At 44.6% G+C, this 21,022-nt stretch overlaps 1 protein-coding gene across 2 annotated transcripts; it reads right to left on the bottom strand.

The window, feature by feature from the left end:
• Window positions 1-2,956: 2,956 nt before the first annotated feature.
• zhx3b (zinc fingers and homeoboxes 3b) lies at window positions 2,957-16,088 on the bottom strand. 2 transcript variants are annotated; one of them, XM_030733447.1, is made up of 7 exons: window positions 15,858-16,088; window positions 9,049-9,951; window positions 8,848-8,946; window positions 7,169-8,749; window positions 5,815-6,528; window positions 3,589-3,868; window positions 2,957-3,112 (listed from the first exon to the last, which is right to left on the bottom strand). In XM_030733447.1, the coding sequence occupies exons 2-7, from the start codon at window positions 9,787-9,789 to the stop codon at window positions 3,102-3,104; spliced, it is 3,426 nt and encodes a 1,141-aa protein (XP_030589307.1). In that variant the 5' UTR covers window positions 9,790-9,951; window positions 15,858-16,088; the 3' UTR covers window positions 2,957-3,101. The 2 variants fall into 2 exon arrangements, with proteins under 2 accessions (XP_030589307.1, XP_030589306.1); XM_030733446.1 differs by lacking the exon at window positions 15,858-16,088 and adding an exon at window positions 10,106-10,308.
• Window positions 16,089-21,022: the final 4,934 nt, after the last annotated feature.

Here is a 21,022-nt window from a genome sequence, read left to right as displayed (position 1 = left end):
TACACATCACATTAAAGCCACGTCTTTCTCCTGCCTTGCTGGGCATAAAGCACCTGCACAGCCATGGTACACCCACACAGGTGCTGTCACTTTGACTGCTTCTCTGCACTGTGTGAGCCTCTATAGACCACGTTTGACTGACACGTCCCTGACTGTACTATTCACTTTTGTCATACCTGCTATAAAGGGACAAAGTGTACTCCCACCAACCTGTAATGAGCTCTAATCTGCCAGAATAACCAAGAACACCTGTGTGGGTGCACAGAGCCCTTAACTGTAATTTGATTTGCCCCCCCCCCCCTTCCTTTTTTTTCTCCAGTCTTGTCTGTTTAGTTAGTGACAGCTTCATTTACAACCGCCTTTCTGTAATGTGCCTAAACTATGGAGAGGAAGAGTATTCATCTTAATTTTGCCTTTCATATGAAACATATTCAAGCCTGAAAAGTAAATAAAATACTTATTACTTATAACTCTTTGTTACCCTTTCTTTTTGTAGTGCTCGTGTGACTCGGGGAGGTTATTTCTTTTCCGTTCAATACTGAATTGTAAGTGCGACACATGTCATTACACGTGTCATTAAGTACACTACACCACACCACAGGAAATTTGTACTGTACTAGTTTCAATATGAGATGTGTGAACAGCAGCCTGAAAGTCTGATCAAAGTATTGCTGTGCTGACTCGAAGTTTACTACCAAGACTTCAAACCCTGGTGACCTGAAGGCAACGCTATTGTAAAATAAAATCAAGAAAGAAACATATACATTGCATACATTTCAATACATATTCACTGTATTCCAAAACTGACAGCATAATTGACAGCTTATCTTCAAACGGTTCACTCACAGGCCACTCTAGTAGTTACACCTTACTAGTACCAGGTTAGACTCCTACCTTCAGAAGTGGCTGTGCGGTGGCTCAGGAGGTGGAGCAGGTCATCTACTAATTAGAAGATTGGTGGTTTGATCCCTGGCTGCTCCTGATGTGTTCGTCGGGGTGTGATTGTGTGTGAATGTTAGAGAGAAAGCACTTAGATGTAGAAAAAGTGTTTGTATAAACGTGCATGAATGGGTGAATGAAGACACGTTTTATAAAGTGCTCTATAAAAGCAAACAGTATAAAAAGCTCTGTATAAGAACAGGTCCATTTAGAATTGCCTTCATTCTTCATGGCATAGATTCAACAAGGTGCTGGAAACATTCCTCTGAGATGTTGGTCCATATTCACATGTCAGCATCACAGAGTTGCTGCAGATTTGTCAACTGCACATCCATGATTTGACTCTCCTGCTCCATCACATCCCAAAGACTGCATTGGGTTGAGAGCTGGTGACTGTGGGGGCCATTTGAGTACAGAGAACCCATTGTTATCCTGCTGGAAGCAGCCATCAGAAGATGGGTACACTGTAGTCATTAACAGATGGACATGGTCAGAAACAATACTCAGGTAGGCTGTGGCACTGAAATGATGCTCAGTTGGTACCTACTATCCAAATGTTCCAGCAGAAATTGAGACTCAACAGACCAGACAACTTTTTCTAATTCTAATTTTCTACTATGCAAATTATAGTTTCCTGTTCTTAGCTGACAGGAGTGCCTGCGTGCCTAAATGCATTATGCTATTGCCATGCGATTGGTTGATCAGGTATTTGTGTTAATGAGTAACTGGAACAGTTAAGAGGCTGCACACGTTAAAAAAAGTTATCTTGACTGGGATTTTCACGCATCTTGAATTCCCCTCATAATTTAAAAATAAATAAGTTTTTGCTATTAAACTTTCATCATGGGGCCCTAACGTTCATGACGGTCAGATTTAGTCCACCTCGTTACTGCTGTATGCGATGCTGAAGACCTGACTCACGAAAAGACACACTGAGCCACAACTTTCTGACATTGTTTTTATTCTGAAATGCCATCTGTAAAAATTATACATCAAGCCTATGGAACTCCGGTAGTTCACAGTTTGTTTACAGTGTGATTCATTTCATAACAAAGTCTCATAAAAACAAATATACGTACATGTCAGATACGTAAAGAAGCACTTGATGCTACAACACAAACCGTATTTCATGTAGTCTAATATATTGTGTCACTTTTGTTTTAGACCCAACAGGGTGCTTGCCCTCTTTGGATGATACAATCCCCGATGTCGTCCCACGTCGAGCAATTTCATGTTCAGTGTAGATGGAAAGTATGTACAGATAAGTGAGATCAAAAACATGTTCCAAAATAACCTTGGGCTGCGTTTCACATTCGATGCTGTGAACAGGGCAGCTAGCATGTTTAAAATAAACTGCAAGTCAGAGTTTGTGATGATAAAAGAAAGCAGCATGAAGACAGCACAATGGGGGAAAAGAAGTTCATTTGATTTACTTTAAGGCCTAGGCAAGCACCCTGTAGCAAAACTGCAGTTTTTTCGTACCTCAAAAACACACAATGAAGAGTTTCAACACCTCACTGCTCCTCGTCTCAGCTTGGTTGATAAGAGTCCAAACCCAACCCCCCACTTGATCAACATCTGCTGAGGTTGCAACCTCAACCACACTTTCCCTTCTTTTCCCTCCTCTTCTGCTTCCACATATCCACATCCACCCTCTTTTTTTTTTTTTTTTTTTACCCCCCCCCATCACAGCAGGCAGTCGGAACAACCATGGCAGCAAAACGCTGCCAGCCTAAACACCTCCACCGCCGCCTCCACTCCTACACTTCAGTGTGTACGGGAACTTCCTTCTGAAGGGAAAATGGCGGACAGGAGAATAGTGGGGAGGAGTTTTGAGAGCGGGGGTTTGTCTGCACAAAACTGGAGAGAAAGGAGCGGAGCAGCGGGGTGGATGGGTTTTGGGAGAGGGGTGTTAGTGGCTTTAGCGTCCATCTCACATAGCGGGGTGGGGGTCTTGCCCACCTCGAGGTGTGTGAGCGGGAAGGGGAGGGAGGAGGGGGGGGGGGGGGGGGGGGGGGGGTAGAAGAGGGATGGGTGGAGATGGTTTCAAGATCCATTTCCATCCAGTGATCTTGTTACAAACGCATCTGCCGTCTTTTAGTCAGGCTCCCAGCACAAAGACCACCTGCGTTGTCGACTCCATCCTCACACAAAAGGCCTCTTCAATCAGTTCCTGTTGCAATTAAAAAAAAAGAAGAAAAGAAACAGAAATTAAAAATTTGTCACCCTGACAACACGCTCCAGAAAACATGTATAAATTTCCTTCATTACAACACAGTGCGCTGGAGTTGCGCGCACACATTGGTTTGAAACAAAAACCTGCCACAGCATGCCTTCTTACTAATTATGATGAATGTGTGCGTTTGCATGTTCCACCTCAACACTTCTGTATCACCTGAGAGACCATTATAAACAGTTCGTTTCATTTCACCTCTAATTATCATCTTTTAACACCTAAACGCTGCTTTAAAAAAAAAAAAAAAAAAAAGGTCATTTCTTATGGAGTATTTTCATAATAAACACCTTCTGCTTCTGCTTTTTCATATATAACAGCAACTGGATATCCTGAAGACATTTACGCTTTAATTCCTTATTTGGGATATTTATATTTGGTCAGACCCTGCTTAGACTCACGCTGATGAAGATTACCTTTAGCAGTATTCACAGTCTCGTCAGCGTTGGCGTCCTCTGCTTCTGTTGCGACACTGCACACCGACGCCTCCATTTTCTCCTCCATCACGCCTCCTGCCTGCAGCTCCGGAGGGGAGGATCCTGTTGTTCGTGGCTCAGCTGCCGCACCTGGTGCAACCGGTCGCGCTCCTGTTGTGTGAGCGGCAGCAGCAGGAGTTTGTTCCAAAGATGCCTTGGTGGAAAACCAGTGTCGCACCAAATCTGTTGTCAAACCGCTACTCTGAGCCAGTTCCTGCAACTGTACATACAGAAGAATCAATAAGAAGGATCGCGGCTATTTTAGGCGCAAATGCAAACACTGCTCCTACACACAGGACATCATCACAGAGGGACACATATTTCACCTTTCCATATTCAGATCTGTTTGCACCCCCAGGCAGTATTCTTTTATAATTAAGACTTTTCTTTTCCTGACACATTATATAACGGGAAAAAACTCATCACATTGCAATAATAAACAGAAAATTTATGTTTGCTGGATTACTTCTTTGTTGCAGCAATGTTTCTTGGCAATCAATAAAAAGGAAAATGCATTTGAGAGTTGAGCAGCAGAGTTGAGTATGTGGGTGAAAAACTTGCCAAATCTTTTGTGCAAAGTTTATAGTTCTTCTTATACTAGTTTACAGCCTCTTATTTGAGTATTGACGAATTCTTAGTGCTGTTTTGTTTCTTTTTATATGCTTAATTTTGAAACTTGTTTCTGTTTACTAACAACAACAAACCACAAAAGGTGTATTTCATATTTACTTAGAAATCAATGAAAATCTATCAGATAGAGAGACAAATGCTGGATGGTAACAATCATATTAATAAGACACAGAAACTCAAATGTGAAGAGAGTTTGATCGTAAAAATACACGCTGGTTAAACATCCTGATGTCCATGTGAGACGTGAACACAAGTGTCTAATTTAAAAGGGTAAACAGAATAATTAAGCTCTTAAAGTAGCATCGCTGTTGAACTGACATCATTTTGTCACATCTCACTTTTTTGTCAATGCTCTTTATGGCTACTTGCAGATGTGCCCAGAACAGTGACACATGGTCAAATTTTAGCTACATGTGCAAAAAAAACTTGTTGCACTTGTGGCTTCGACTTTGCTTTACTTCCCTCTGTCACCAAGAACGAGCTCAGAGAGGGATCGAGAGATCGCACTTGTGGATTTAGAACATCAAAAATGCATAATAAAGAATATAATTCTTTTTGCAAATTACAGAGGGGATTAAACATGAGATATGTTAAGTTGTTGACTTATGCTGTGTTGAAAGTGATTTGCAAATGCTACGAGGTCGAGCCTTGTAAGAAGCCTCCGACATGATGAGGCGCTGATGGATTAATGGAAAGGAATGCCCGTCTGAGAGCAGCTTCAGAGCGAATCCATTTACACTGACAAAATAAGGTGTAATCAGCAATCTACTCGGTTGGTGAACATGCTGTTAAATACGGCATCCAAAATTACATCCCATAATACTGCTTCTGTATCTTGTTTAGTTTTTCTTGGTGTGGAATAAATGTGTTTTATTTTATCTAAAAGTGAAATGACCAGGAAACAAATGAAACAAGTGTCACTGGTATAATCAGCAGCATATCAAAATCATTAATAGATACATTCACTCAATGAAGAAAACACTAGTGTGTGTTTTTGCGTCATAATTTTCATAAATGCTTCTGAGCCAAGAGTCGTGACAGTTGCTAAGAAAAACAATCCAAGACTTCTACCGGTCAAATTCTGACATTTCCAACCAAGACACACACACACCCATATCCATTTACTGGATTATATACAGGACCATACAAAGATGTGTGGAGCTTTAGCACAAAGCATCTCACTGTTTTTGTTTGAAGTGTCGGCGATATCCGCTGCCCCTAACGGTACTTTGATGCAACTGGAAGTGAATGTCAGGGTTTTTCCAGCACATGCTTCAGTTTTTTTTTTTTTTTTTTAAAAAACACCTAAACCTCAATATGCATCTGTCAAAGCTTCAAAAAGTACAGTGTCTGATGAAAGAGACTTTCAGTGAAGTGAAGTGTGTCTGAGTATATTCTGTAAAAGGTGACAGAGTATATTCTGTCACCTTTTACTAAAGCAATACTACAGAGGAATTACATGGTTCTCGGGTTCCTGTGTTTCACAGATACTGAACAAAAAACAAACAAAAAAAAATAAATTGTTGCCATCAATACCTGTGATTCCTCCAGCCTTCCATGGACGTCGAGGTGAGCCTGGAGAACGTGCACATTCCCCTTCTGCAGCTCCTCCTCCAGAGCCATGTTCTGGTATGACTCCAGCCACTTCAGCTGGCCATTCTTCTGCACATAACGGCAATCTCCAAACCAGCGCACTACTTCGGGCCGGGGCAGCCCAGTACTTGAGATGAGTTCATCATACTGAGTGGCGCTGGGCCACTGGGTCCGAGCGTAGACTTGTTTCATCAGGTGGAGCTGGTCCACTGTCTTCTTACCTCTGATGGCTGTGGGTTTGGGGGAGTGGGTTGGTTTGGGCATTGGTGTGGAGGACTGTGATGTTTTGGGGGTAATGGAGGAGGAAGGACCCGGGGAGGACACAGGCGTGCTGTCCAGCCCTTCGCAATCTGCTTTCCCATTGGCCTCCGTCACCTTCAGCATCTTCAGATTTATTTTGATAGGATTAACTTTTGGTTCTCCTGGACTTTCGTCTCTCTGTCTCTCTTCTCCGTCAACCTCCATCTCTTCCTCCTCCTCCTCTCTCAATGCCCGTTCAGCCTCCTCTTTCTTCTTCTCAGCTGCCACTCTCTTCCTCCTCTCAGCGAACCAGCCGTGAATCTCTCTTCTGGTCATCTTGGTCTCAGACCGCAGTCTGTCCACTTCCTCTCCTGATGGGTCAGGGTTCTGGGCAAAGCTGGCTTCTAAGGCCTTAACCTTACATAATAAATGCAGGAGAAGGTCAATAACCTGAAGAAACTGAGTGCACCTAAATTATTAGTATCTTCTTTTTTTGATGAAGACAAATAAGTTGCATCTGTAACATATCTGACAATAGATTTTATTATTTAATTTAAATATACAGTTTTGGTTCAAGAATCTGTAACAGCTCATACACAGCAAAATAATTACACCAATTTTGAACACCCTGTTTTGCAATTTTCCAGGCTTTCCTAGACTAAACACTAATTCACTGGTTTATCCCATAAACTGTGCATTGAAGAAAAAAAAAAAAATCAAAAATCAAAGATAACATTTTAGATTTGAACTTGACTGCTGGCATTTCAGTTGCACATTCAAGTAGCAGCTAATCTAGATGAAGTCTACACCCCCAGAGACACTCTAATTATCTGATTTTGTGCAGCTCCATCTGGAGCCATAAAAGTAAACTCTTACAAATAGAAAGCTGATCCCCTCTGCATTTATAAATAGACTTTGATGTGTAAAACTTGTGGGGCTCTGCTATAATAGAAATCAACAGAACTGAGTAATCACAACAAAAACAGTGAGGAAACCTGACTACCTGCTAAGCTTATTATACTTATTTATACACCAAGGGTGCGTGATGAGGCCTCACCTGGTGGGGTTCTCTCTCCTTATAGCGGATAGCTGTGAAATCTGGGGATGGTGGCCTGGGGAGTCGGCGGGAAGGTGTGGTGGGAGAGGTGGGTGTCTGTGTTGCAGATGGGCTCAGTGGAGCAGAGCTGTGTTGGGGAGTTTTTGCACCAGAGTTGCTGCTACTTTCTGACAGCTCGACAGGGTTGGCACTGCCACCGGCGCTTGTTCCCGGCGTGCTCGTACCGCTCCCTGTTCCGGACACAGTGGCAGGTTTATTCTGTGCTCCCGTGCTGGAGCGTGAACCTTTGAGGTTACGAAAGTGGTAGCGCCGGTCACTAAACCACTTGCGAACTTCTCGCACTGTGAGCCCCGTCAAAGCAATGAGCCGGTCCACCTCATCCTGGTCAGGAAATTGGTTCACCTGAAAACTGTCCTTCAAGGCGCTGAGCTGCTCCTGAGACTTCTTGCCCTTGTAAAAGCTGGGGTCCAGGAATGCATTAACGGAGGTCCCCCTCCCCAGCGTGCTGCTCGAAGGAGCTGCAGGGGAGGGGGAAGAAGACTTGGAGGCAGGGGAAGAAGCATCCTCCATTTTGATGGGTGGAGATTCACTGGCAGTGGGGTCGAGGTCATCTGTGCTTGTGTTAGTTGTGTCATTTTTGTTGCTGCTACCATTAGTATCTTTGCTCTTCAGTAAACCGTTGCCCATTTTACTGTTGATGTTAGTCATTTTGCTGTCTGTGGTATTTTTGTTTTCTGTGGTTACTTCACTGTCATTCTGCAGCACAGTGGTGTTGTTGGCTTTGCTGACATCTGTGTTCTTGGCATTTACATGGCCAGTTACCTCACTCTTATCACTGGAGTCAACATTAACACTGCTGTCTTTACCATTTAAACTGCTCACCTTAGTATTACTATGATTACTGCTTCCCATACTCAGGTTGATCACACTAGTCAGACTGCTGCTAAGAGCACTGCTAATGCCCCCTCCCCCACTCCTACTACTACTACTGCTGCTAATGATATTCATTCCTGTACTGCTGCTGCCCACTGTCCCCACCACCATGCTCATGCCTTTTTCTGCCACCAGGGCTGCAGCAGGTCGGGCCTGCATCATAGGCCGTGCTGCTGCCTGGGGCTTAGGTGTGACAGCCAGGGCCACAGGAGCACTGCTAACCTGGATACCATTTGCCATTACAGGCTGTGTGACAATTACCCCCCCTTGGCTGACGAGAGATCCCTGCAGAATGTGAGGGATGCCCGTGGCCCCGAGTGAGGCAGGCAGGACTGTGATGGTTTGTTGTGCTGGGCTGTGGTGACTGTGGGGCTGGTGCTGAGAGCTGGAGGGTGCCGTTTGGATTATGGTGTTGAACATCTTCCTCCTGGCCTCTTCTATCTCTTCAGGAGACCAGCTGATGCCTTGCTTCAGTCTCTGGGCTGTGAACCAGATTTTGATCTGCTCTTCGGGGAATTTTGTAACCACAGTCAGGTAGCACAGTTCAGCCTTTGTGGGGTACGGAAACTTACTGAAGGAGGTCTTCAGGAAGGAAGAAGAATCCATGGAGGCACTGTAGGTAGGGATGCTGCTCAAAGGAATCATTACCTGGGAGAGAAAAACATGTAAAATCAGTGGTGTACAATATTAAATTAGTTGATATTCAATTATAAAATTCACAATATTGTGATTTTTTAAAAAATTACCTTTGGAAGATTTTCTGAGGAGGAACTGGAGGAAATATTTGAGGAGGCGGTGATCGGCGCAGAATGATGAACGTTTCTGTTTTGAACTACTGAAACCACCTAAAGGAATAAAAAAAACAAAAAACAAAAAAACATCAGAACGGGTGATCATAACATTTTTTTTTTATTTCAAAAATGGGAAAAATAAAAAACGATATTTACCTGTGTGATGGGTGTCTTTAGCATGGGTAATGCTCCTGAGCCATTGACTATCTGGATTGCTGAAGGCAGCGTGACCTTGGTTGTGCCATTGTGGACAATTGTAGGAACATGGGCGACTGTCACTGAGGCAGTTTCTTTTCTCTCAGTCTCTCTAGATGCAGAGATAGTGTGTGGGTCTGAGGCAGCCTCATCAGAGACCGAGTGAGACACCACAATCCGTTTAGGCTCCGATTTGCCCTTCAGCATCCGCATAATTGGGGTTTTAGTGATGGAAATCTCGCTATCCTTCCCGGTCTCGGCCCCAGTCACCAGATTTTGCTCTACCACCAACCTCCTGTCTCTCTTCCTCAGCCGCAGAGTGGTGTTCAATGTGCTGGGGTGAACCCTGGCATTGTGCAATGCCAGGCCCTCAAACTTGGGTGCTGAAACCCCACAGCTCACACAAAAGAAGCTGGGATCAGCACGGAAGTCTGGGTGCCCGGTGTAGACGTGATCCAAAAACAAGTTAAGGTCATAGGTTTCAAAATTACAAGGCTTACAGGTGTAACTGCCTACACCATCTTTGACTACATCCCCCGCCTCTGGTTTGGAAGACTCTCCGGGGTCTAGGGGGCTTTGTGTGTCACCTCCAGAAACCCCTGATTGACGGAGAACAGGGGAGTCCTGCTCAACTTCCTCTAAGGGGCGCATAATCTTGCTAGGTATCATACAGGGAGTGGATGACTTCCTCTTGCTGGCCATGGTGTGAAAAAAAAGGGTTGGGGGTTGGTCAAATGGCTGAAAGCGAGGTGTGAGAGAGAATATGGGTTTCTCGTTGACTATAGAGCAGGCATGGAGGAAGGGGGGTGACGGGTCTTGTCCGTGGGTCCACTTGTGGTTATCACTTGAGCTTTCAGGGAAATCCTGCAAATGAGTGAAAATTTTGTTAATTTTTCAACCAACCATCCAGCCCACAGTTTAGAGGTTTGGTTAATCACAACCCCCCCCCCCCCAAAAAAAAAATCTAGATTTCAAGTGCAAATGATGTGGGCGAGGGAGAACAAATAAGATATCTTACTCAGCGCAGCACAACCCAGGTCCATCTCAGCGGGACAAAACATCGCTGACGTTGATTCCAGGTAAAATGTCAACAGCACAGGTACTAAAGAAAGCCTCGTGGAAAGATTGAGCTGGAGTGCTTAAAATCCAGAGATCTTCTCCTCAACTTCTCTGCTCAATGAAACTCAAGGCTCTCTCTCTTTCATGAGGGCCTTCACACAAGCTCACTCTGCATCTTCACTGATGGCTTGTAGAGAGATCCTGTCCTACCCCCTTCTTTCCCCTCCCCCCACACAACCCCGTCTCACTTCCCCTCTTTCAGACACACCCCCAACAGAGAGGGCACATTCTGTATTTTTTTTTTTTTTTTTTAATCCAGGGCCGCTGTAGCAACACCGAAAATCTTTATTTAAATTCCTACAGCAAGGACTCAGTTGTGAATGTGCTGCTTTTTAAGAATGAGCGTGTAACAACTGGGCAGTTGGGTGGTTCAGATAAACAGATCATCTGTGGAAAGATGGCTCTATTACAACAATGTACAGACAGGAACTCACCTACATAGGAATTCAAATCTTAAAATCTTCACTAAAACTCTTAGATTCCTTGTCGCTATAAGAAAAAAAAATGTGAAGCTTCTTGCTGGAGGACTGTTCTCTCTCCTTTCTTCCCCCGTACAGAGAGGTAGTGATGCAGTGTCGGAGGACAGCTCTAGGGCAATTACCCTCCCAGTCACTCTGCCCTGACATGACACCTCATGCACAGAGCAGCAAATGCTCAAAGTTCAACGGCGTAGAGAAGCACAGGAAAACGGTAGAATCTGAGCAAGTCCAGCCCATCTCTGCGCATAAACCCCTCTCGTGTCCAAGCAGAACAACGCCATGCTCATATTAAACTTGTCTGGGGATAGCTTCAGATGCTTAGCTTCTCTGTGCACAAGGCTACTGCAGCAACATGATGATGCTGAGGCGAGTGGCAAACTCAATGTCTGTATTCGATAAATCTACCAATGGCAAGCGTTCTCTTTCTAATGTGCCCACACACACAGATTGCTGCTTTGCCACACAAAGGTCACAGTAGCTCAAAGTGTGGTTAACCCTCACAGGACAGAGCTCCACCTAATGCCCTTTTACATACTGACTGAACACAGGTATGCAGAATTAACTTTCCTGCACTCAGAAACCGATGACAACCTGGTCAGATTCAACAAAAGGAAGCTAAAGTTCAGCTCATTTACAGTCTGCCTCACTACTATGAATAGTAACAGTAAGATTTTTTTCAAAAACAAATTTTTTTTTTTTTTGTTTTTTTAAAGCCTGGCCCCCTCTCTTTGGATCTGAGTGTGAGGGGTTAACAGGAAAATTAAGTTTGCTACTGTGGTGAGAACGTGATGCCCCCCCCCGTGCACCAACTTGGACTGTTGTGCACCCCTCCTACTCCCCCTGCCATTCAGTTCTGCATCAGGGGGCACCACTCTGCCAAGCCAGGCTGGTCACATGACCAACACAAAGGCTTATGGGTGGGCAGTCTCAACCATCAATCACGTGGTTCTGTTGGGTGTGGGTGGCAGGCGAGAGGAGAGGGAGAGCGAATGGGAGAGGATGATGGGGGATGGGCGGCCGGTATGGGGTGAGGAGGGTTGTTAACTATCGTTGAGGAAGCACTGAGGTGTTTCAGTGAGGAATTTTTCTCCCTGATACCCCCCCTCCAACTAGCCTGCCCAATCCTGCCTTCCCCCGCACTTCAAAGCCCCCTTCCAGCTCCATACTACAATCACAGTCCTTCCCTCCCTCCCTCCTCACTGCACTGCAAAGCCCAGAACATTCAGCCAGTGGACATAACCTGGAGTCCCGCCTCAGTGCCTGCATGTGCTGCGCACACCCGTGCATTTAGCGGCATGTGCAAAATAATTACTAAAACTAAGACGCCCAGTAAACCACAATGTCACAGCTACTAAGTACATAATCCTATTTGCATTTATCAAAAGCTGCTAAGACTGACTGACTGTAACTACTAACTTTACACATCACACCAATGGCCTGTGAAAAATCAAAAACCACATCTGTGTGAGCACAGCTCTGGATAAGTGCTGGGCCTCAGCGAATGTGAGTGGAACCAGCAGAGACGCGGAGGCCTCACGCACAGGTGAGCGCCAAAACAGCACAAGCCCGTGCTATAAATCGGCGAGGCGAAATGGGCAGCTCGTGCCAGGATCAGATGAGCTCTGTTGATTCACGGGTGTGAACGCATCAGCTGAAAACTTTTGATTTGAATGCTGCACATGCGTCTACTGACCATGCAGGGACGGTGGGTTTCTGTCTGTTATATGTGTCAGCATTTGCATGTGTTGGTTTCCTGTGAGATTGAGAGTAGAGGGGGTGGGGTAGGAGGGGGCGCATGTGAGCTCTTGGTGTGTGTGTGTGGCGTGCGGGGGAGGCTGGCTGCATGCCTGTGTGTGAGGCTTGTTTACCGAGGTAGTCAGGCTGCAATTTTTCCTGTGTGTGAGAGTCAGAGAGATCTCCCAGTGACAAAAATGGTTTTTTTTTGACCTCTTGGTTCATAACCTATATTATTCTATGTCTCATCACTGGCTCCGCACGGCATGACCTCCTTTCATCCTGTGGCCTGTCTCTCATCTAGGCTTGGGATGTATCCTCTGAGCACACAGACCAATAATAGCTCTCTTTCTCTTTCTCTCTCTCTCTCTCTCTCACTCACACACACACACACACACACACACACACACACACACACACACACACACACACACACACACACACACACACACACACACACACACACATACGGGAAACCCAACAGCTTAGTATAGCTACGCACAAACTAAACTACTCATCTCATCACCTAGCTGAGAATACAGGTGTAACATTGATGTGTGTGTGTGTGAAACAAATGTTCTCTCAGTAGGATGGAGAAAGGGTGTACAGCACAGGCAGCTCTTTCCTAGTTTGCTTCCCTTCACTCTTCCTCGTCTTCTTCACCCTCACTCCCCCTCCCTCTCCAACAGCCTCTGCTTCCCCTCCCTCTGCTTCTTCCTCTCAGAGCAAGTTTGGCCCAGGGAGACAGGTCGGCAGCGCCACTGGTGTGTTACTGTCCCCATGGCAACCACCTCCTACCCCCTCTCCCTCTCTCTCTCCTACTAGCTCATTTCTCTGAAGTACACGCATGTGGGTAAACACGCACACGTCTCCTGTGCCATCCAGTCTCTGGCTCTAGCAGGGCTTGTTTGTTCCACACGCCCCTGTCAGTGGTATTTGGAGAGTCCCTGCCCTGCTCCTATTTCAGTGCCTCCCTCACGCGGTGTTGATGTCTTTCTGCTAGGTGTGGTCACCGTCGCCAAGGCACACTACTGGCCAAAGCTGATGGCGTCTCTTCCTGTTAACTCAGTGTCTGAGTCTCGGTTCAGGCATCTGCCTGAGCTACTGCTCTGTTCTGCTCCCGCTCTGCGGCTCTTGTGTTTTGGCCTGCAGGGGCCTAAGTCAAGCAGGGCTCCTGCAGTCACTGTAGGCAATGCAGGCATGATAATATAAACAGGCCCGGAATATCTGGCAGATGCTATCTCTTTTGGAGATGACAACCTCTCACCCCCGTGGGTTTTCAAGCCTGCACCTATCCAGCCTGAACCCTTTTTCCTTCTGCGATTGTCTGTGCATTAAAGCACAAAATCCTACGCCGTGTTTTCTCCTATCTCAAAACAAAAATGCCTTAAGCAGCTAACCTTCTCCTGTCAATCATTTTCAGGGTCGCCCTCACTCATATGCCTCCTGTTTACGAACACAGCCCACCACTAGAAACGCTTACAGGTTTTCTGCAGCCCAACTTTTCTCCCCGCTCCCTCTTCAGCTCGCACACAATACAGGCAGCAGTGAGAAAGCCTCAGTGACAGCGCAGTGTCATTTTCATGTGATCCTGAGTCTCAGGTCAGGGAGCGTGCGGCTGTGCGGGTTGCAGACGGCTGCATTGCTGTGGCCACTGCCGGTGCATGCGTTAAAATTGGGTTGCTGAGAAGAGAGGGAGAGAAAAATGGCGGAGCACCATGCTCTGTGCTGTCCAACCTAAAATGGCTGACATCACAAGCTGTTAACCAGCCAAGCAGAGCCAAGAGGCTGCTACTGCTGCTGACCCAAACCTGCCCATTGTGGACGTGTGAGTGGCCTGCACTGCTCCTCCCAAGACTGTGAAAAGACTCTTGAGTAGCAGCTGACTCCTGTTGTGTTTTTTTTCCTTCTTTTTTGGGGTCATACTTGGTAGAGATCTGCAAATAAATTGTCTTACATGGGTCTGTAGAGCGAAGGAGATGAAACTCCCTGATGGAAACTCATTACTGACAGCCTGACACACACACACACACACACACACACACACACTGCAAGAATCACTCACTTTGATTAAATCATCAGCATGCTGTTTAATACCCAACAAGGGGAGCTAGTAAAGCATTTAAAAGTTGTATTTAAGATATGCAAAGACACCATCGGATTTTAATAAGTGATGTACTGATTAATCCTTCCGCACAAAGCCACTCAACCTGTGTCAGCTACAAACCTAAATCTGAGGAACAGAAAGGGAGGAGAAAGAGGGAGGGAAACAGGGCCCAGGAGGTGGTGATGATGATGGCAGAAGGAGAGGGGGGGGGAGGTAAGAGTGTACTATTCACTGAGCTTTACAGCCACTGATCTCCAGCAATCACCACAGCAGCACAAAGAAATATAGTAAGATGAGGCATTAACAACAACAGTAATAATAATAATCATCTACAGCTTTCCCCATAACCAAGAAGTACTCTAATAAAGCCACACTGCTGTTCCACATTTGATTATGAGCAGCAGTGTGGAAAACTGGCCTGTTTCTAAGAGTAAAAAGGTGAGCTGGATTAAGCTGAGTGTCCATGCCTGGGACTCACGTGGACATCAGACACAAATTAGCCGTGTGGGAAAGCTTTGCTCTAATCCTTGCAGTCACACTCACTCTTGACAGTGAAATGACAAAATAACCGACGACCGGCAAACTCAGAAGTGACTGCTAAATAACAACAACCGCTCATGAAGGAAAAAAAAGTGAGATTTTGATTTTGAAACCAAAGAAAAACACAGCTCTTTACAGCTAGTTAAAACAAACAAACAAATGCATAAAATATATAGTAGATCCAGCACAGCAAATGACTTGGAAAACAATATTAACCGCAAGTGACTGCGACTTCAAAGTGATTTTCCAACTTCTTCATTCATAGCACAAATTGGGAGAAATTTGGAAATTCTGCGCATTGTTTACAGAAAATATTACAGGTTTTGGCTTCAGTGCAAACTGCCAGCATCTAATTGTTGCTAATATGAAATAACTAATGCGACTGATTGGCGATATTGTGTGAAAACAAAGATACAATAAGCGGCTGCGCTGTACTGTTAGTCCCTGAGCGCAGCAGCGTCAAATATTTCCGAAAATGATGCGTGTTCATCTTCCGCTCAAGTTAGGCGGAGTGAGCCCCAACTTAAAGGGCTTGTCTGCATTATAGGTTTGAACACTATGACCAATTCATACCGGAGGGGGAAAAAAAGGCAAGCCGCCCCCCCAGCTCCAAAAAACTACTCTCTCTCTACCACCCCCCCAGGTTGGCTGTCGCCATTTTAAGCAGGCGACATGCAGCTGGCCAGCGCCGCTGAGCCAAAGCCCGTAAAGGTAAGACTCCCCGATAGCTCTCGGACAAGTTTGGGAAAGGTGAACACTTGTATAAATGCTTATCAGTGAAGCACACTCACCTCGCTTTGTCGGAGCTCAGCGTATGCATCGCAGGTATTAAAAAGTTTACACTGATATGGGTTCAGTGGAACCAGACGCGGACGGGGAGGTTTGGGCTTCTCTGATGGTAACTTATAGGTGTAAGGACCCCCCTCTGACAATCGGCCGCTGATAATAAACGTGACACTGGAGCCGGACCGGTCCGCCACAACGGCACCCCCCTTTTTTTGCGCTTGTTTATTTCGAGTGGCTCTGTGTTACAGCAGGCAGTGAAAGGGGAGGAAAATACGACCGACGTACCGAGGGAAGAGGCAGACACGTGATGCCGACGTCACTGACGGTGGAGTTGGCGTGAAAGCTTGAGCTCCGCCGTGCACAGAGCATGAAGTGAGTCACATATCCCATCCTGACTTCGACCCCCCCTCAGCCAGCCATCCACCCCAGTAACACGGGAGGGGGGGTGGCGGCGGCCTGTGTTGGAGTTTTTGAAAGAGACACAAAGGTTCACAGTCACCGTTAACCGTGCACGGTAACGTTATCACATCACACCTGTCCCCGCCAGCCCGCCCCCTCCCAGGTGGGATAGTCGCTCTTAAAGAGATAGAGCAAACGGGTGTGTGAGAAAGTTAATAAAGCTACCCCTAAACACAGCGGCTGTTAAAGCTGCATTCAAGCAAATGTTAAATACCACTAAAATTAATAACTTTTTAGATGTTTGAATTAAACAAATCTCCATTCATAAAGTTCGCATTTCACTGAGCAGTTATCTGTGCTGTAAGAGTGAGGATCTTTTATGTTTTTGGAAAAATAATTCAATTTACCGGGTGGAAAATGGCAACCTTCCAACTCAACTGCCAGTTCATTAAGTACAGCTGGGTAAAAATTAATTTCTTTTAGTCGGGCTGCTGTAGATTCTGCCTTTGTCAAATAAAAGGACAAAAAATAAGTTCTATCCTGCATTAAAATTCAGCTGTGATAAACCCCATCCTCAGCTGACCCAGCACTTGAAGCAGCTTTAAAAGAAACCGAACATTAGAATTTAGTCTTGCAGCCTGATGCAGTGTGGCAGGTTTGTAGTTAAACTTCAGAGCTTTTCATGCACACTGGTGAAGTTGTGCCAGAAATCCCTATACTGGATAAAGTAGAAATGCAACCACAGCAAAGTCAGCAATGCTCTCAAGCAAAAATCAGCAGCAGCAGGGGAACATCACTTTAAAACTATTTTTGTTAAATTATTTGTACCCGATAAAGCAGATAAAATACATCATATGGTCCTCTAGTGTTACTGATTTTCCACTGGGCCCTGTTTGTGTGCAATTAGACTCAAACATGATAACACTTCCCCCACATTTTCCTAAATGAGTCACTGCTCAGTGGGTCAACTTAAAGACTCAAAGTGAGATTCTCTGAACTTCTCATATGTACATCAAATAACCCTAATTTCATGGCAATATGATATACTGGAGTCACCAGTGATACATTCTAATCAATCATTTTGTCAAATTGCTTTATTTACATTGGATACATTGGTTGTTCCGGCTGACATACCTGTGGAGATGTCTTGGAGAAAGGGCAGCAGACCTTTTGACCAGATTGTTTGACACAATCTTGCAGAGTAAGAGGATGCCAGAGGAATGGAGAAGAAGTGGTACTTTGATCTGTAGCACGAGTAGGGAGCAGGTGCTCTGGAGAGAAGAGGAATGAAAATAAGTAGAAGCAAGATAGAATGCATGTGTGTGAATGAGGCGAGAGAGAGACAGAGAGAGACAGGTGTAACAGTGAAGATGCAAGGCGGTGAAGGTAGAAGAGTTTAAATACCTGGGGTCAACCATCCAAACCAACTGATAATGTGCAAGAGAGGTGAAAAAGAGAGTGCAGGCAGGGTGGAGTGGGTGGAGGCAGGTAGGGGTCATGTGTGACAGAAGGATAGCAGCAAGAGCAAAAGGGAAGGTTTACAAGATGGTAGCGAGACCTGCTATGATGTGTGCTTCGGAGATGGCTGCACTGACATAAAGACAGGAGGCCGAGCTGGAGGTGGTCAGAGTTGAAGATTTTCATTAGGAGTGACCAGGATGGATAAAATTAGAAATGAGAACATGAGAGGGAGAGTTCAGGTTGAACGGTTTGAAGACAAAGTTAGAGAGGCTGAGAAGGTTTGGACATGTGCAGGGGGATAGTGGATATACTGGACAAAGGATGTTGAAGATAGCGCTGCCGAGCAGGAGGAAAAGAGAAGACCTCAGAGAAGATTCGTGGATGTAGTGAAGGAGGACATGCTTGGTCGTGATTGGTAGGGAGAGTGTTAGATGAAGGCAGATGATCTGCTGTGGCAACCCCTGAAGGGAGCAGCCAAAAGAAGAAGAGAAGAAGAAACTCAAGTTACATTGGTTAATTAATTAATATATTAAGTAAGTTAAGGTTAAATAATCACGATAACTTTAGTTATTGTGGTATCTGTGGAGGGTGCCACTAAATGTGACTTATAACTGAATGAAGCTCAACCAAAACAAATGAAGCCCTCTGCTGGACAGTGCAGAGAAATACCTCTGTGATTCCCAGAGCAGCCAAAGAACGAGGTAAGCGAGCATCCATCCATCAACTTTGATTAAAAAAAAAAAAAAATGATGTCATACAGTTAAATGTATACATTAATTCTGTGATTTTCTTTCTTTCTTTTTTTTTGTAATTAAAACATATAAATATTGCAACCTGCTTACAATAAATGCTATTTTAGGAAGATTACTATAAAAACAAAACTATGGATCCCAACCTTTTCATCTAATGAACCTTTATTATGATGCATTATTTATTTAACAAACTGTTGCTAGAAAAGCGAAATCTAGGATTTCACAAGGAGAAAAAAAAAAGATAAGAAAAGAAACATTAGAGAAAAGTGAGAACAAACGACTCTTCTGTTTATTGATCCTCACTTTTGTATTTATTTTGATGCCTTGGAGAGGTCCTGAGCCACCGTGCAGGGAACAGCATGGTGGGTTTGTTTTTATACATGTTCACACTCACTGAAGTGCTTTTGATGTTTTCTCACCAGAAAACATGCATCATGAAATCCCTGAAGTGATCATCACAGCAGTGATATTCAGGTTTGTGTTTGTCTTCTTTTAATGACATCAGCTTCACATAAATGGAAGTTAAGGATGAGCGATATACGTAATTTTATCTACTGAAAACAACTAATGACACATTAGACGCCCATTCAAAGTGAGCCATTTGATGATAATACATTTCATACAGGAGATGGATCAAATCAGTTCTCTTTTGTTATTCACTGAGAGTGGATCTCCTTCTCATAGTATCACATACATACACATCAAGCATAGCATTATGACCACAGACAGGTGAAGTGAATACCATTGATTATCTCTTCATTGTGGCACCTGTTAGTGGGTGGGATATATGGGCAAGTGTGAGAATTTGAGCAAGTGTGATTATGGGTCAACTTGTGTTGGCTGGATGATTGGATCAGAGCATCTCCAAAACTGCAGCTCTTGTGGGGTGTTTCTGGTCTGTGGTGGTCAGTATCTATCAAAGGTGGGCCAAGGAAGGAAAAGTGGTGAACCGGCAACAGGGTCGTGGGTAGGCAAGGCTCACTGATGCCCGTGGGGAGTGAAGGCTGGCCTGTGTGATCCAATCCAACAGATGAGCTACTGTAGCTCAGATTGACGAAAAATTTAATTCTGGTTCTGATAGAAGGGTGTCAGAATTCACAGTGCATCACAGTTTGTTGCATAGATGCAGAGTCGTCAGGGTGCCCGTGCTGATCCCTGTCCACCCCCGAAAGCACCAACAATGGGTACATGAGCATCAGAAGGTGACCACAGAGCAATGGAAGAAAGTGGCTGGTCTGATGAATCGCATTTTCTTTTACAGCATATGGATGGCTGTGTGTGTGTGTGTGTGTGTGTGTCACTTACCTGGAGGATGCACTATGGGAAGAAGACAAACCACAGAGACAGTGCGATGCTTTGCGCAATGTTCTGCTTGGTAACCTTGGGTCCTGGCATCCATGTGGATGTTACTTTGACACGTTAAACCTACCTAAGCATGGCTCCAGACCATGTACACCCTTTGATGGAAATGATATTCCCTGATGGCTGTGTTTCAGCAGGATAATGCGCCCTGCCGCAAAGCAAAAAATGATTCAGGAATGATTTGAGAAGCACAACAACCCGTTTGAGGTGTTGATTTGGCCTCCAAATTCCCTCAATCCAATCGAGCATCACGAAGGCCACATCTCGCAACTTAGGAGTTGCCTGTGTAGGTTCTCAGTCCTCCAGGTCATGGTAGGTGAGATCTGCTAACATCTTGGAGCCAGATACAATGGCACACCTTCAGGGATCTAGGGGAGTCCATGTCTTGACGGGCATGTTTTGGCAGCAAGAGCAGGACCAACACAATTTTAGGCAGGTGGTCATAATGTTTTGTCTAATTGGTGTATGTCTGCCCTTTCATTTTTTTTTTTTTTTTACTTAATTATAATTATATGTAATACATTTTCCATTTATTGCTAGTTATAGCTAACTTTGGTGTCCTTTGAATATTTAATACGTGACACCAGTGCTTACTGTCAGTTCCTTACTGTTTATTTTTTAAATATGTTGAAGAGGTGCCACAAAAAATCAGGAAATCAAAAAAAAAAAAGCAATGGTCTTGCAGATCAAATAAAAGGCTGGCTTAGTGAGATCAACAGATCAGTTGATTAGTCATTAAGTGCAGCTCCATGAGCTATCATGTGCTGTTTGTGGAAGTCTGTGATGTGGAGATCTCTGACTAATCATAGGATTAAGGAAAATAACCATGGGAGCCTTTTTAAAATGCAGCTTACATAAAAACACAGAAAACCACACATCTCTTTGGTCCTTATAGCTGCATTCCAGATTTTCTGTACACTCAGAATTTTTAGACTTTTTGTAAACATTACACCAGTGAAAAGTTTGGTCACACTTAACCATTCGTCCACACTTTTGTCTGGTTGAACTGTAATGGAAATAGAAATGCTAACTTAATAAAATGGATAGTGTAGCAAATCGATGGAAAAATAGCTAAATGTAATGAATAGCCTACATGGCTCGTGTTCTGCCTCCAAAAGGAGATATTATTCGCCAAATTCTCTAAATTAATTTAAATACTTACTGCTCAATTGTGTTTTTAAGAAATTCTGTCATTA

This window comes from Archocentrus centrarchus, chromosome 7, assembly GCF_007364275.1.
Source record: "Archocentrus centrarchus isolate MPI-CPG fArcCen1 chromosome 7, fArcCen1, whole genome shotgun sequence".
Classification (NCBI taxonomy): Eukaryota; Metazoa; Chordata; class Actinopteri; order Cichliformes; family Cichlidae; genus Archocentrus; species Archocentrus centrarchus.
The sequence above is the reverse complement of the archived record's forward strand: the minus strand, read 5'-3'. Positions and strand labels throughout refer to the sequence as shown.